This window comes from Hyperolius riggenbachi, chromosome 3 (genome assembly GCF_040937935.1).
Source record: "Hyperolius riggenbachi isolate aHypRig1 chromosome 3, aHypRig1.pri, whole genome shotgun sequence".
NCBI classification, from domain to species: domain Eukaryota; kingdom Metazoa; phylum Chordata; class Amphibia; order Anura; family Hyperoliidae; genus Hyperolius; species Hyperolius riggenbachi.
Genome location: NC_090648.1, coordinates 509,805,303 through 509,818,685, shown reverse-complemented (window position 1 = coordinate 509,818,685; position 13,383 = coordinate 509,805,303). Strand labels below are relative to the sequence as shown.

Here is a 13,383-nt window from a genome sequence, read left to right as displayed (position 1 = left end):
TGATTTTTCTAAGGTTTTATGGACTGATGAAATGAGAGTGAGTCTTGATGGGCCAGATGGATGGGCCCGTGGCTGGATTGGTAAAGGGCAGAAAGCTCCAGTCCGACTCAGATGCCAGCAAGGTGGAGGTGGAGTACTGGTTTGAGCTGGTATCAAAGAAAGATGAGCTTGTGGGGCCTTTTCGGGTTGAGGATGGAGTCAAGCTCAACTCCCAGTCCTACTGCCAGTTTGTGGAAGACACCTTCTTCAAGCAGTGGTACAGGAAGAAGTCTGCATCCTTCAAGAAAAACATGATTTTCATGCAGGACAATGCTCCATCACACGCGTCCAAGTACTCCACAGTGTGGCTGGCAAGAAAGGGTATAAAAGAAGAAAAACTAATGACATGGCCTCTTGTTCACCTGATCTGAAGCCCATTGAGAACCTGTGGTTCATCATAAAATGTGAGATTTACAAGGAGGGAAAACAGTACACCTCTCTGAACAGTGTCTGGGAGGCTGTGGTTGCTGCTGCATGCAATGTTGATAGTGAACAGATCAAAACACTGACAGAATCCATGGATGGCAGGCTTTTGAGTGTACTTGCAAAGAAAGGTGGCTATATTGGTCACTGATTTGTTTTTGTTTTGTTTTTGAATGTCAAAAATGTATATTTGTGAATGGTGAGATGTTATATTGGTTTCACTGGTAAAAATAAATAATTGAAATGGGTATATATTTGTTTTTTGTTAAGTTGTCTAATAATTATGCACAGTAATAGTCACCTGCACACACAGATATCCCCCTAAAAAAGCTAAAACTAAAAACAAACTAAAAACTACTTTCAAAAATATTCAGCTTTGATATTGAGTTTTTTGGGTTCATTGAGAACATGGTTGTTCAATAATAAAATTATTCCTCAAAAATACCACTTGCCTAATAATTCTGCACTCCCTGTATATGTCCCCATTATGACAGGTTCCCTCTTAAATCAATTTTTTGCAAAACCACCGGATCTCTTGTCCCACAATTTCTAATGATCTTCTTGGGCAAAAATATATCACTACATTGAAGTGGAAAGTTAAAAAAATAGAAGAGAGATCAAGAAATTATTGATATTCACCATGTAATTTGTTCATATTGTTTGATCTACAAACAGCCTGCAGGTCATCATCTTTACTGCTGGCAGACATAAAATAAACCGGACATTACCAACTGCCATTATCTATAAATACACTCACTAATAATGTGATAGGCTAATAGGTTGTTATTTTTATAGAGGGAGATACTGCTCGCTTGGCAGTTGGATACAGCTGTTATTTCCCACAGTGCAACGAGGTTCACAGACTGGAAACTGTCAGGACCATGGTCATGACATCACACTGAAGGAGGGGTTTCCCCACAATAATTCATACCTTCCAATCAAGACTTCTGTTGTATGTGCAGCAGAGCCCCTCCCATTCCATGTGCAGCCCGCTCTTGCATGTACTGCAGCCCCACTCTTTTATGAACAGCCACCTTGGACATTAGTTTTCCTTTTTCATGTGCTCACTATTTTTATCCTCTTTCATTTGTAGTAACCCTTCATGTTCTAGTGCCCCATTTGGCTGCAGCCGCCCAAGGTGCAGGCCTCAGCAGCCTTTCCAGAAATCCTAAAATAGGGTTCCAGGCAGCTGCAGTGGGCTTGAGAAAAATCTAGGAAGCCTCTAGTCCATTAAGTATCTATTTTTTTAATTTGGTTTTATTTTCACAGGTTTGCTTTAAATCGACATTTTCCACTCAAACATCCTGCTAAGTTGGGTGCCCCAAGGCTCATGGTTTAGATATTGTTGACTTCTGGCTCTTGTGATATCCATCCAGACAAGATGGATTTTGGGAAAGGCCACACAGACATATGCCAAGGGTGGCTGGTGCCCCAAACTGTGGCTGGACATGGATGAGAGGCGGCAAATGGAAGAGGAGGTGGGAAAAGGAAGAGGAGGAGGTGGGAAAAGGAAGAGGAGGTGGGAAAAGGAAGAGGAGGTGGCAAAGGGAAGAGAAGGCTTGACATGGAAGAGAAGGCGGGAAATGGAAGAGGAGGCGGGAAATGGAAGAGAAGGCGGGAAATGGAAGAGGAGGCGGGAAATGGAAGAGGAGGCGGGAAATGGAAGAGGAGGCGGGAAATGGAAGAGGAGGCGGGAAATGGGAGAGGAGGCGGGAAATGGGAGAGGAGGCTGTAAATGGGAGAGGAGGCTGTAAATGGGAGAGGAGGCTGTAAATGGGAGAAGAGGCTGTAAATGGGAGAGGAGGCTGTAAATGGGAGAGGAGGTTGTAAATGGGAGAGGGGGCTGTAAATGGAAGAGGGGGCTGTAAATGGAAGAGGGGGCTGTAAATGGAAGAGGGGGCTGTAAATGGAAGAGGGGGCTGTAAATGGAAGAGGAGGCTGTAAATGGAAGAGGAGGCTGTAAATGGAAGAGGGGGCTGTAAATGGAAGAGTAGGCTGCAAATGGAAGAGAGAAGAGGCTGCAAATGGGAGAGGAGGCTGTAAATGGGAGAGGAGACTGTAAATGGAAGAGGTGGCTGTAAATGGAAGAGTAGGCTGCAAATGGAAGAGAGAAGAGGCTGCAAATGGAGGAGGAGGCTGCAAATGGAGGAGGAGGCTGCAAATGGAGGAGGAGGCTGCAAAAGGGAGGGGAGGCTGCAAATTGGAGAAGAGGCTGCAAATGGGAGGGGAGGCTGCAAATGGGAGGGGAGGCTGCAAATGGAGGAGGAGGTGGCAAATGAGAAGCAAAACACAGATGAGGGGAGCTGTCCTACGAGGGTATGTTAAAGAGGAGCTGTTGCAATGGATGCTATGCTTTGAAGAGAGGGCTGCTCATGGAATGGGAGACAATGAAAGGATGAATCCAGCCTTCTATGCTGCGCGCAAAGCCAACACGATGGAAGCAATGTTAAGAGCCCTGTTATATTTAGGATGTCAGCCCTTTAAATAAAAAAGTAACTACGGTATTGTAAAACTGAGGCCGACAACACAGGAAGAACAGATTTGTTGCTACAAGCGTCGTCTCCCGTGGCCCGTAGTGCCCATTCAGGAAGTTGAGGGTTAAAGAGGAAGCCTGCCGGGGGAATTCCACGCCGCTCTTACACAACATGCTATTCTGACATCCCCGGCTCTGCAGATCTGCAGCGTGCAAATGCACAAGCCTGGTGTCAAGTCGTCAAACCGCATAGAAGTCAAAGTGTTCTCAAGTCTTTCTTAGAAAACAACTGGCACAACCGCGTGAGATGGTGCAGTACATAAACAGAGGGGTGAGTGACTGCAACATCCGCTGTGCACCCCAAAGGGCTTATGGTTAAATGGGACCTCAGGGGTAAATGTAACCTGCCTCCCCTCCCTCCCCCTCCAGCAAACTCGGCCCCCAGAACTGGCTGCCACCACCCAATCTCACCCTTAACCACTTCACCACTGAGGGGTTTTACCCCTTGAACACCAGAGCAATTTTCACCTTTCAGCGCTCCGTCCATTCATTCGTCTATAACTTTATTATTACTTATCGCAATGAAATTAACTATATCTTGTTTTTTCCGCCACCAATTAGGCTTTCTTTAGGTGGGACATTATGCCAAGAATTATTTTATTCTAAATGTGTTTTAATGGGGAAAATAGGAAAAAATGTGGGAAAAAAATTATTTTTAGTTTTCGGCCATTACAGTTTTTGAATAATGCATGCTACTGTAATTAAAACCCATGAAATTTATTTGCCCATTATTCCCGATTATAAAACCGTTTAAATTATGTCCCTATCACAATGTTTGGCCCCAATATTTTATTTGGAAATAAAGGTGCATTTTTTCAGTTTTGCGTCCATCCCTAATTACAAGCCCATAGTTTATAAAGTAACAGTGTTATACCCTCTTGACATAAATATTTAAAAAGTTCAGTCCCTAAGGTAACTATTTATTTATTTATTTTTTTATTGTATATATATATATATATATATATATATATTTTTAAAAAATTACAAAAAATAAAAATAAAAATTGGGGAGTGTGGGAGGTAATGAGTTAATTTATTATGTAAAACAATTTATTTGTATGTGTAAAATGCATTAGGGTGTAGTTTACTATTTGGACACAAGATGGCCACAGTGAGTATGTTTACATGCGACCTGTAAGCGTCCGGAAGGACGCTTACAGGAAGCAGTAGGAGGCTGGGAGTATCACAATGATCGTGCTGTTTCTGAAAGAAGCAGCGGATCATTGCGGGGGCTTAGATCAAGGAACGGGAATGGATTTTCCCGTTTATTGATCTCCGGGCAAGCGGGCGGCGGCGTGCACGAGCGGCGGGTGCGCGCGCACAAGCGGCGGTAGCGCGGACAGCGGCTGGAGCGCGGAAGGTACGGATTTCTCCGTCCCTGGTTTTTTAGGAGGGAAAAAAGGGACGGAGAAATTCGTACCGCCGGGGGTAAAGTGGTTAATCCCTATGTGCTCCCCAGAGCAGGCTCCATATTCTTCTTCAGTTGTCCTTTAACTCCCAGTTTCTTTGAAAAAAAATTTTTTTTAAAGAGGAGCTGTCAGCCATACTATCTCAGGAAAAAAAAGACACATATATAAGTAGATAAATACTTGCTCTACTTACATAACACATGTATTGCACTGTCCACGTTATGATTCCTGTGAATTTTATAAAGGAAAAGTAGAGAATCCTATTCTAGACAGTTTCCATATTTACTGTGGCTATTTTAAAGCCAGTCCTGATGTAATATCCGCCCTTACTCTCCTCTGCCTGATTTTCCCGCCCTTCACTATAGAACGTGCATTGTTTCAGCCTGAGAAATATTGGCCAATCAGAGAGGAACAGAGGTGTGGGAGGGGAAAAGAGGAGGGAAAGAGGCTTCAGCCAATCACACTGCATTAGTTAAGTCTGAGGGGAAGTAGAGAAGCAAAAAAAGACAACCCAGCATGCTCTGCAACTTCTCTTTTGTGTACCAAATTTTCTGTGTACCAAATAAGAGTCATGTAAACTGGGGAATGATCATTTATCAAAAAGAAAAGTAATAGTGATTGTAACTTTTGGATTGCCTGGTTAGCATCCGTATTACTTGTTTACCAGATCAAATAAAATAAAGAATTGATTTTTGATTGTATGCCCGACAGTTACACTTTAAAGAGAATCTGTATTGTTAAAATCGCACAAAAGTAAACATACCAGTGCGTTAGGGGACATCTCCTATTACCCTCTGTCACAATTTTGCCGCTCCTCGCCGCATTAAAAGTGGTTAAAAACAGTTTTAAAAAGTTTGTTTATAAACAAACAAAATGGCCACCAAAACAGGAAGTAGGTTGATGTACAGCATGTCCACACATAGAAAATACATCCATACACAAGCAGGCTGTATACAGCTTTCCTTTTGAATCTCAAGAGATCATTGTGTGTTTCTTTCCCCCTGTTCTCATGCACTGAAGTTTCAGGCTGTTTGTTTTTCTCCTGCAAACAGCTTTGCCCTTGTCTGTAATTTTTCAGTATGTGAAAGCCCAGCCAGCTCAGAGGACGATTTATCCAGCTTGTAAAAGATAAGAGAGAAGAGAGAAGCTGCTCTAATCTAAATAATACACAGGCAGTGTGCATAGAGGGGCCTGGAAGGGGGAGTTCATAGCAGAACCACAACACTGAAAAACTTGGCAGCCTTCCAGACACAGGCTGACAAGTCTGACAAGGGAAAGATACATTGATTTATTACAGAGACAGTGATAGTATAAAGTGCTGCAGTAAGCCAGAACACATTAGAATAGCTTTTGGAACTTATAGGATGATAAAAAACAGGATGCAATTTTTGTTACGGAGTCTCTTTAAGGAAAACTGTAGTGAGCGGTATATGGAGGCTGCCATATTGATTGCCTTTTGAGCAACAGCAGTTGCCTGGAAGCGCTGCTGAGCTATTTTGCTGCAATAGTGTGAATCACACAAGAAACAAGCATGCAGCTAATCTTGTCATATCTACCAAAAATGTCAAACACCTGATCTGCTGCATGCTTGTTCAGGGTCTAGGGCTAAAAGTATTAGAGGCAGAGGATCAGCAGGGCAGCCAGGGAACTGGTATTGCTTAAAAGGAAATAAATATGGCAGCCTCCATATACCTCTCACTACAGTTCTTCAAAAAGCAGAAAAACTAAAGAGATAGGTGTTACTTGTTTAATTGCATTTACTTTGTGTGTGAAGATTGAGGAAGTGCAGGTGTCACTTTGAGAGGACAGTAGGTTCTACCCAAACCTGAAATGTAATACCTACTACACACCATACAATTTTCTGTAAGATTTTCTGTACTTAGATTATTTCCTGTTAAAGCAGATCCGAGATGAAAAACTATAACAAGTAACTTGTCTAAAGTTTAGCTAGTTTTCACAGCAAATCTAGCTGCAAACAGCTTCAACAGAATATGATTATTTCTTCCTGTGATACAATGACAATAGCCATGTTTGTAAACATTACACCGAGGCAGGCTTATCTGTATCTTGAGCAAAAAAACCCTAATCCCCCCCTCCTCCTCCCCTCTGCCTCTGAAATCTCTGGCTAGTAATACCTCCCCCTCCTCCTGCCCAGACTGAGCTCCCATGAGCCCTTGCTACTGTCTGAAAGTGCCTTGGCTCTCTGAAAACCTGTGGGCGTGGCTTGTTTAGTTTATAGGGAATTAGAGTATTAAAACAAAAAAGTATTTGGCTTGAGGAATGCCTTATAAACAATAGGAAAGGAACACAATTATGCAATGAGTAAAAGTTCATCTCGGATCCACTTTAGGTACTGTTAGAGACTGGTCATTATCTCTGGTGCATTGTCTTCTGGTTATCTCCTGCTGAGTAGAGCAATGCTTAATTGCTAGGCAGATAGATGGTTACATAGTTACATAGTTGCATAGTTATTTTGGTTGAAAAAAGACATACGTCCATCGAGTTCAACCAGTATAAAGTACAACACCAGCCTGCTCCCTCACATATCCCTGTTGATCCAGAGGAAGGCGAAAAAACCCTTACAAGGCATGGTCCAATTAGCCCCTAAAGGGAAAAATTCCTTCCCGACTCCAGATGGTTAGATAGATACTTTCCAACATGTTGGAAATGATCCATCTGGCAGGTAAATCTAACAGAAAACCTTACAGAAAATTGTATGGTCTGTACTAGGCATTAGGTTTTGATGGGCTGACCCTTTAATTCTGCTGTCACAAATGAGTTTGGAAGTTGTACCAAATCTTTTTGGTTATTTTGCTAGGATAACCGTTGATGTCCTTGAAATTGACACAAACATACATTCAAATAAATACAACAACATACGATACATCCACTGAGACACTTTATTGGTACTTGGCTGGATCCCGTTGCTCTTACAAAGGATCTAAAATTGGCTCTGGCCTCATAAAGTGTCTCACATACACAACATTAACAGACACGGGAAGGTCTATTACAAGCCTTCCACCGAAGTTCCATACATCTGATGATCCCATGTCCACCCCCACCCCACTGACCCCCAGCTATGGATTTCTTTGGTGCACTTTTTCAGTGAAGTTCTAGGTGATGATTCCATGGTTTTCCCGAAGGTCCACGATACTATCTACCATAAAGACATGTGGTGAGTTCGCTAGCAGGAGCCACGGACAGATTTGAGAGGTAACAGGGACGTTTCTTTAATCTTCACCTCCACAGATGATCAGCAGGGCTTTGCGATAGTCTCCAGATGTCTCACCCTATAGAAAGAACAATTTTTACTTAAGAAGTGTTCATTTATTTAAAGTTACCAAAATACACAGAATGGCCGACTGACGCGGCCCAATGGCAAACAAATTGTGTTACACTGACTTTTTGCCGTTAGGTCAAGTTCTAGCAAACCAAAGTCCAAAAGAAGGAAGTTCTCCTTCCATTGGCCACTTCAGTTGGGATCTGGCCACCCGTAACAGATATATGGAGAGCAGCGCACTGACATTTTCTTAATTTAAATGTTTGGAACTATAAGGACTGCTTTTGTTTTGCCAGTGAACTTTTTGTTTTTAACATTTATTGGTGTAATGTGTTGCTAGTGCTTTCTGTTACAGAGAATTCCGCATAGCTAAACAGCCTAGACTTAGCCTATACTGGTGGCAATTATACTGGCTACCTATATTGGAGGCACCTACCTAACTAACCTATACTAGGTGCACCTACCTATCTAACCTATGCTGGGGGCAACTATTCTGGCTACCTATATTGGAGGCACCCACCTAGCTAACCTGTACTGGGAGCTCCTACCTATCTGGCCTATACTGGGGGCACCTACCTATCCAATTTATACTGGGGGCACCTACCTATCCAACCTGTACTGGGGGCACCTACCTATCTAGCCTATACTGGGGGCAGCTACCTCTCCACCTTATGCTGGGGGCACCTACCCATCTAACCTATACTGGGGGCACCTAACTAACCTATACTGAGTGCACCTATAGCTGGCTACCTACACTGCAGGCACCTATACCTGGCTCCACGGGGGAAGGGGGGCACAATTTTTACACCCTTGCCCTGGGTGCATTTTAGCCTAGAAACTGCCCTGCCTAGCAGTGTTGCCAACTCATCCCTTTAAATACGGACACTTATGAATTATACATGTTTTGTGGCTAGTTAGAGGCAGTTTAGGCACTGACTATGTGTGAAAAGCCTCAGAACCTGTATAACTTACCGTATATACTCGCAAGCAAGTCAAATTTTTGACCCCCCAAAAGTGGGCCAAAACTTGGGGGGGGTCGGCTTGCTTGCGAGTCATGTTGGTCCGAGTAGGCAAACAACGCCCCCCCCCCCCCCCCGTCCCTCGCTGCTTTTGGCTTACCCGGCGGCTTCCAATATTCCGCTCCCAGTCTTCTGCACGGGGCATGTAAATAATTCACAGCAGCTCGCCCCCACGGCGGCTGTGTGATGAGGGAGGAAGCTGTAGGGAGAGCGGTTCCCATAGTAACGGCGATACACATCACCGCTACAGGAAGCCGCTCTCTCTAGGCTTCCTCCGTCATCACACAGCAGCCGCCGTAGGGCGAGCTGCTGTGAATTATTTACATGCCCCGTGCAGGAGACTGAGAGCGGAATATTGGAAGCCGCCGGGTAAGCTAATAGCAGCGGCGGGGATGGGGGGACACTACTTACACATACAGGGGCGCTATACTGGGGACTATCTACCTATGCTGAGCACTATACTACCTATACCGGGCACTATACTAGCTATACCGAGCACTATACTAGCTATACCGGGCACTATACTAGCTATACCGAGCACTATACTAGCTATACCGGGCACTATACTAGCTATACCGGGCACTATACTAGCTATACTGGGGCACTATACTAGCTATACTGGGGCACTATACTAGCTATACTGGGGCACTATACTAGCTATACTGGGGCACTATACTAGCTATACTGGGGCACTATACTAGCTATACTGGGGCACTATACTAGCTATACTGGGGCACTATACTAGCTATACTGGGGCACTATACTAGCTATACTGGGCACTATACTAGCTATACCGAGCACTATACTAGCTATACCGAGCACTATACTAGCTATACCGGGCACTATACTAGCTATACCGGGCACTATACTAGCTATACTGGGCACTATACTAGCTATACTGCGGCACTATACTAGCTATACTGGGGCACTATACTAGCTATACTGGGACTTTACTAGCTATACTGGGCACTATACTAGCTATACTGGGGCACTATACTAGCTATACTGGGGCACTATACTAGCTATACTGGGGCACTATACTAGCTATACTGGGGCATTATACTAGCTATACTGGGCATTATACTAGCTATACTGGGCATTATACTAGCTATACTGGGCACTATACTAGCTATACTGGGCACTATACAAGCTATACTGGGCACTATACTAGCTATACTGGGCACTATACTAGCTATACTGGGCACTATACTAGCTATACTGGGCACTATACTAGCTATACTGGGCACTTTACTAGCTATACTGGGCACTTTACTAGCTATACTGGGCATTATACTAGCTATACTGGGCATTATACTAGCTATACTGGGCACTTTACTAGCTATACTGGGCACTTTACTAGCTATACTGGGCACTTTACTAGCTATACTGGGCACTATACAAGCTATACTGGGCACTATACTAGCTATACTGGGCACTATACTAGCTATACTGGGCACTATACAAGCTATACTGGGCACTATACTAGCTATACTGGGCACTATACTAGCTATACTGGGCACTATACTAGCTATACTGGGCACTATACTAGCTATACTGGGCACTATACTAGCTATACTGGGCACTATACTAGCTATACTGGGCACTTTACTAGCTATACTGGGCACTTTACTAGCTATACTGGGCACTTTACTAGCTATACTGGGCACTTTACTAGCTATACTGGGCACTTTACTAGCTATACTGGGCACTTTACTAGCTATACTGGGCACTTTACTAGCTATACTGGGCACTTCACTAGCTATACTGGGCATTATACTAGCTATACTGAGGCACTACCTACCCATACTGGACACTATACTAGCTATACTGGGACCCACTGGAGGGGGATCACGCGGCCAGCATTTCCTACCCTCGGCTTATAGGAGGGTCAATCGTTTTTTCCTGGTTTTTCAGGTAAAAGTTGGGGGGGGGGGGGGTAGGCTAATATGCGGGTCAGCTTGCTTGCGAGTATATACGGTAGATGTGTCAGTATTTAAAGGGATGAGATGGCAACCCTGCTGCCTAGGCTAAACATTATTGAGAGGGCGGAGCTACATACCAATATAAAAATATAGGGAATGTTTCTGATGCTGAAACCAGAAATATTACCGTAAAATTGGGTAGCCTGAATAATTTACTGCATTCTACTATATGTCACTACAGGGCCTCTAATTATTGTACTATTTTTTGTGCTGAAAAGTGACATAGCCAGACATTAAGACTTTCAGTTTTGACTTTAGTTCTGCCTTTAGAATCTTGTTCATATTGGAAAACACCCAATCATAACGCCCTGCTTTTCTAACGAAGGTTCCAGTAACAGAAGTGTGACATAACACAGAATGACAGGACCTCTTGGTTCGGTTTGATAAGCGGAGTAGGGATACAGGGTCTTTCCTAACAGGGGTTTTACATCAGCTGGAAGTCTTCTTCGGCCTCGATATGTATCTGATGGGCCAGGGAGGGATATTTTGTCAAGCTGGGGGAATTCCAACAAAATGTGATAATATGATGTGATAACGCTTGTCCTGCTGTGCTGCACCCAGCCCTCAGTGCCGCCCAGATACTGCATGAGCCAAACACGTATCTCCTAGGATCTCTGCAAAGATCCTAGCTGTGATATACGAGCAAAGCCACAGGCCAGACCTACGTACAACGGGGCCCCCAGACAAAATGAACCTGGGGCCCCCCATGACAGACCCCCCAATTCACTAAAGTGGCATTGGAAGACACTGGTTGATTCCAACCCCTCCTTCCCCTCGGGCCCCCAAGCCAGCTGTCGGGCCCCTCGTATAACCCCCCCTTTCCCCCGCAAAGGCCCGGGGCTCTGATGCAGTTGCCCAGGTTGCCCCTATGGTAGTGCCAGTATGTAATAGACATGCCTGGTTAGAGAGAGGGGTTTAGCTGGTGTCAAAGAGAGCGTAAGCAAGAGAGAGCAAGAGATCGGGGCCCATATGTAATTCACTCTTTCTCCAGGGTTTTCTCCTTAGAGATAATTTTTCATATTCTGTTAAACCAACTTGCAGGACTTCAGTTTCTACCCAGGGATGTAGATATTCCTTTATTGTTGTCAACGACCACTCACTCCTGCACCCACATCGGTGCCCGTTACTGGAGAGGTCAGTGAATGGTAACACTGTTACCATTCATTAATCTAAGTCCTTATGTCAATTATTGCTGGCATTTTCATTAAAATGAACCCCTTACCTCCCCCACTCTCCCGTAGTGATCCAAATAAAAAATTTGTATGTAAAAAAAAAAATAACACTTTAGGGAGCTTTTTTAATATGTATGTCATGAGGGTATATTACTGTTATTTTTGCAATTATGGGCTTGTCATTAGCGATGGACGCAAAACACAAAAAATACACCTATTTCCAAATAAAATATTGTCACCATATATTGTACTAGGGAAATATTTTAAATGTTGTAATAACCGGGACAGATGGGCACAAAAAAAAAAAAAAGTGTGGGTTTTATCTACAGTGGGACAATTTATTTTGCTTGTTTTTAAAGGGAATCTGAAGTGAAAATAAACTTATGATATAATGATTTGTATGTGTAGTACTAGCAGTAGGGTATTGTACCGTGTTAGCCATCAGTAAAAGCAAGAAGTATTAAATTAGGATGATACCATTTATTGGCTAACTACAAATGAATAAAAATAAGCAAGCTTTCGGCCTTGCAGCCTTCGTCAGGCCTATATCCTGTTAGTTTGCAAGGTGGTGGTACAAACAGCTTTATACGGAGTAAACAAGGATCCTTATCTTAGCTAACAACCTCTAACCCCATTCAGATGGTCTGTTTGAAATTAAGGCATCTTAATGACGTATTTATGCTTGAAAAAAAGATCTGTTTTCCCTTTTGATGTTGCATGTATATAAGCTGTCTGTACCACCAGCTTGCAAACTAACAGGATATAAGCCTGACGAAGGCTGCAAGGCCGAAAGCTTGTTTATTCTTATTCATTTGTAGTTAGCCAATAAATGGTATCATCCTGGTTTAATACTTCTTGCTTTTGTATGTGTAGTACAGATTAGAAATACAACATTAGCAGCACAGATGAGTCTCATAGTGTTTCCAGTACAGGAAAAGTTAAGAAACTTCAGTTATCTATGCAATAGAGCTTCTCTGATCTCTGCAACCAAGCCTGGTCACAGAAAGCTCTGTTGTTTGAAGCACTTATCTCAACTTCTCATTGTTTTTTTATTTTTAAGGTTTTACAGCAGAGGAGAGTTGAAAAGGTCATTAGCTCTGCTCTGCAAAATCATTTAAAATGCTGAGTGTAGTGTGTAAACTGCAAATATTAGAGAATGATGCAATGTTATAAAAAAAAGCTATAGAACTGAAAATAAAAATATGAGAATGTTTTCTTTGCTACTAATGTTCTAGTAATTATCCGTACTAAACATACAATTCATTAGATCAGAAGTTTTGATTTGTTTTTCGCTTCAGAGTCAGAGTCATTTTTTATTGTGGAAAACATTCAGACATACCAGCATATTAAACAGATTATATCCTTCCACTTTTTTTTAGAATAAAATGGATAAAAGAAATACTAAAAAAAAAAAAAAAAGAAAGTATTAGCTAATAATGACTGAATTAGAACGTTTTATTTTAAAACTATAATGGCTGAAAATTGAGAAATAATTTTTTTTCTTATTATTCTCATCAAAATGCATTT

At 42.8% G+C, this 13,383-nt stretch overlaps 1 protein-coding gene across 2 annotated transcripts in view; it reads right to left on the bottom strand.

The window, feature by feature from the left end:
• Positions 1–7,289: 7,289 nt before the first annotated feature.
• Positions 7,290–13,383, bottom strand: part of ANXA6 (annexin A6) — a 152,818-nt gene continuing 146,724 nt past the window's right edge. For both annotated transcript variants that reach the window (XM_068278369.1, XM_068278368.1), the window contains one exon: positions 7,290–7,693. In XM_068278369.1, the coding sequence (XP_068134470.1) occupies positions 7,634–7,693 (60 nt within the window). In that variant the 3' untranslated portion in view covers positions 7,290–7,633. The remainder of the gene's footprint in view (positions 7,694–13,383) is intronic.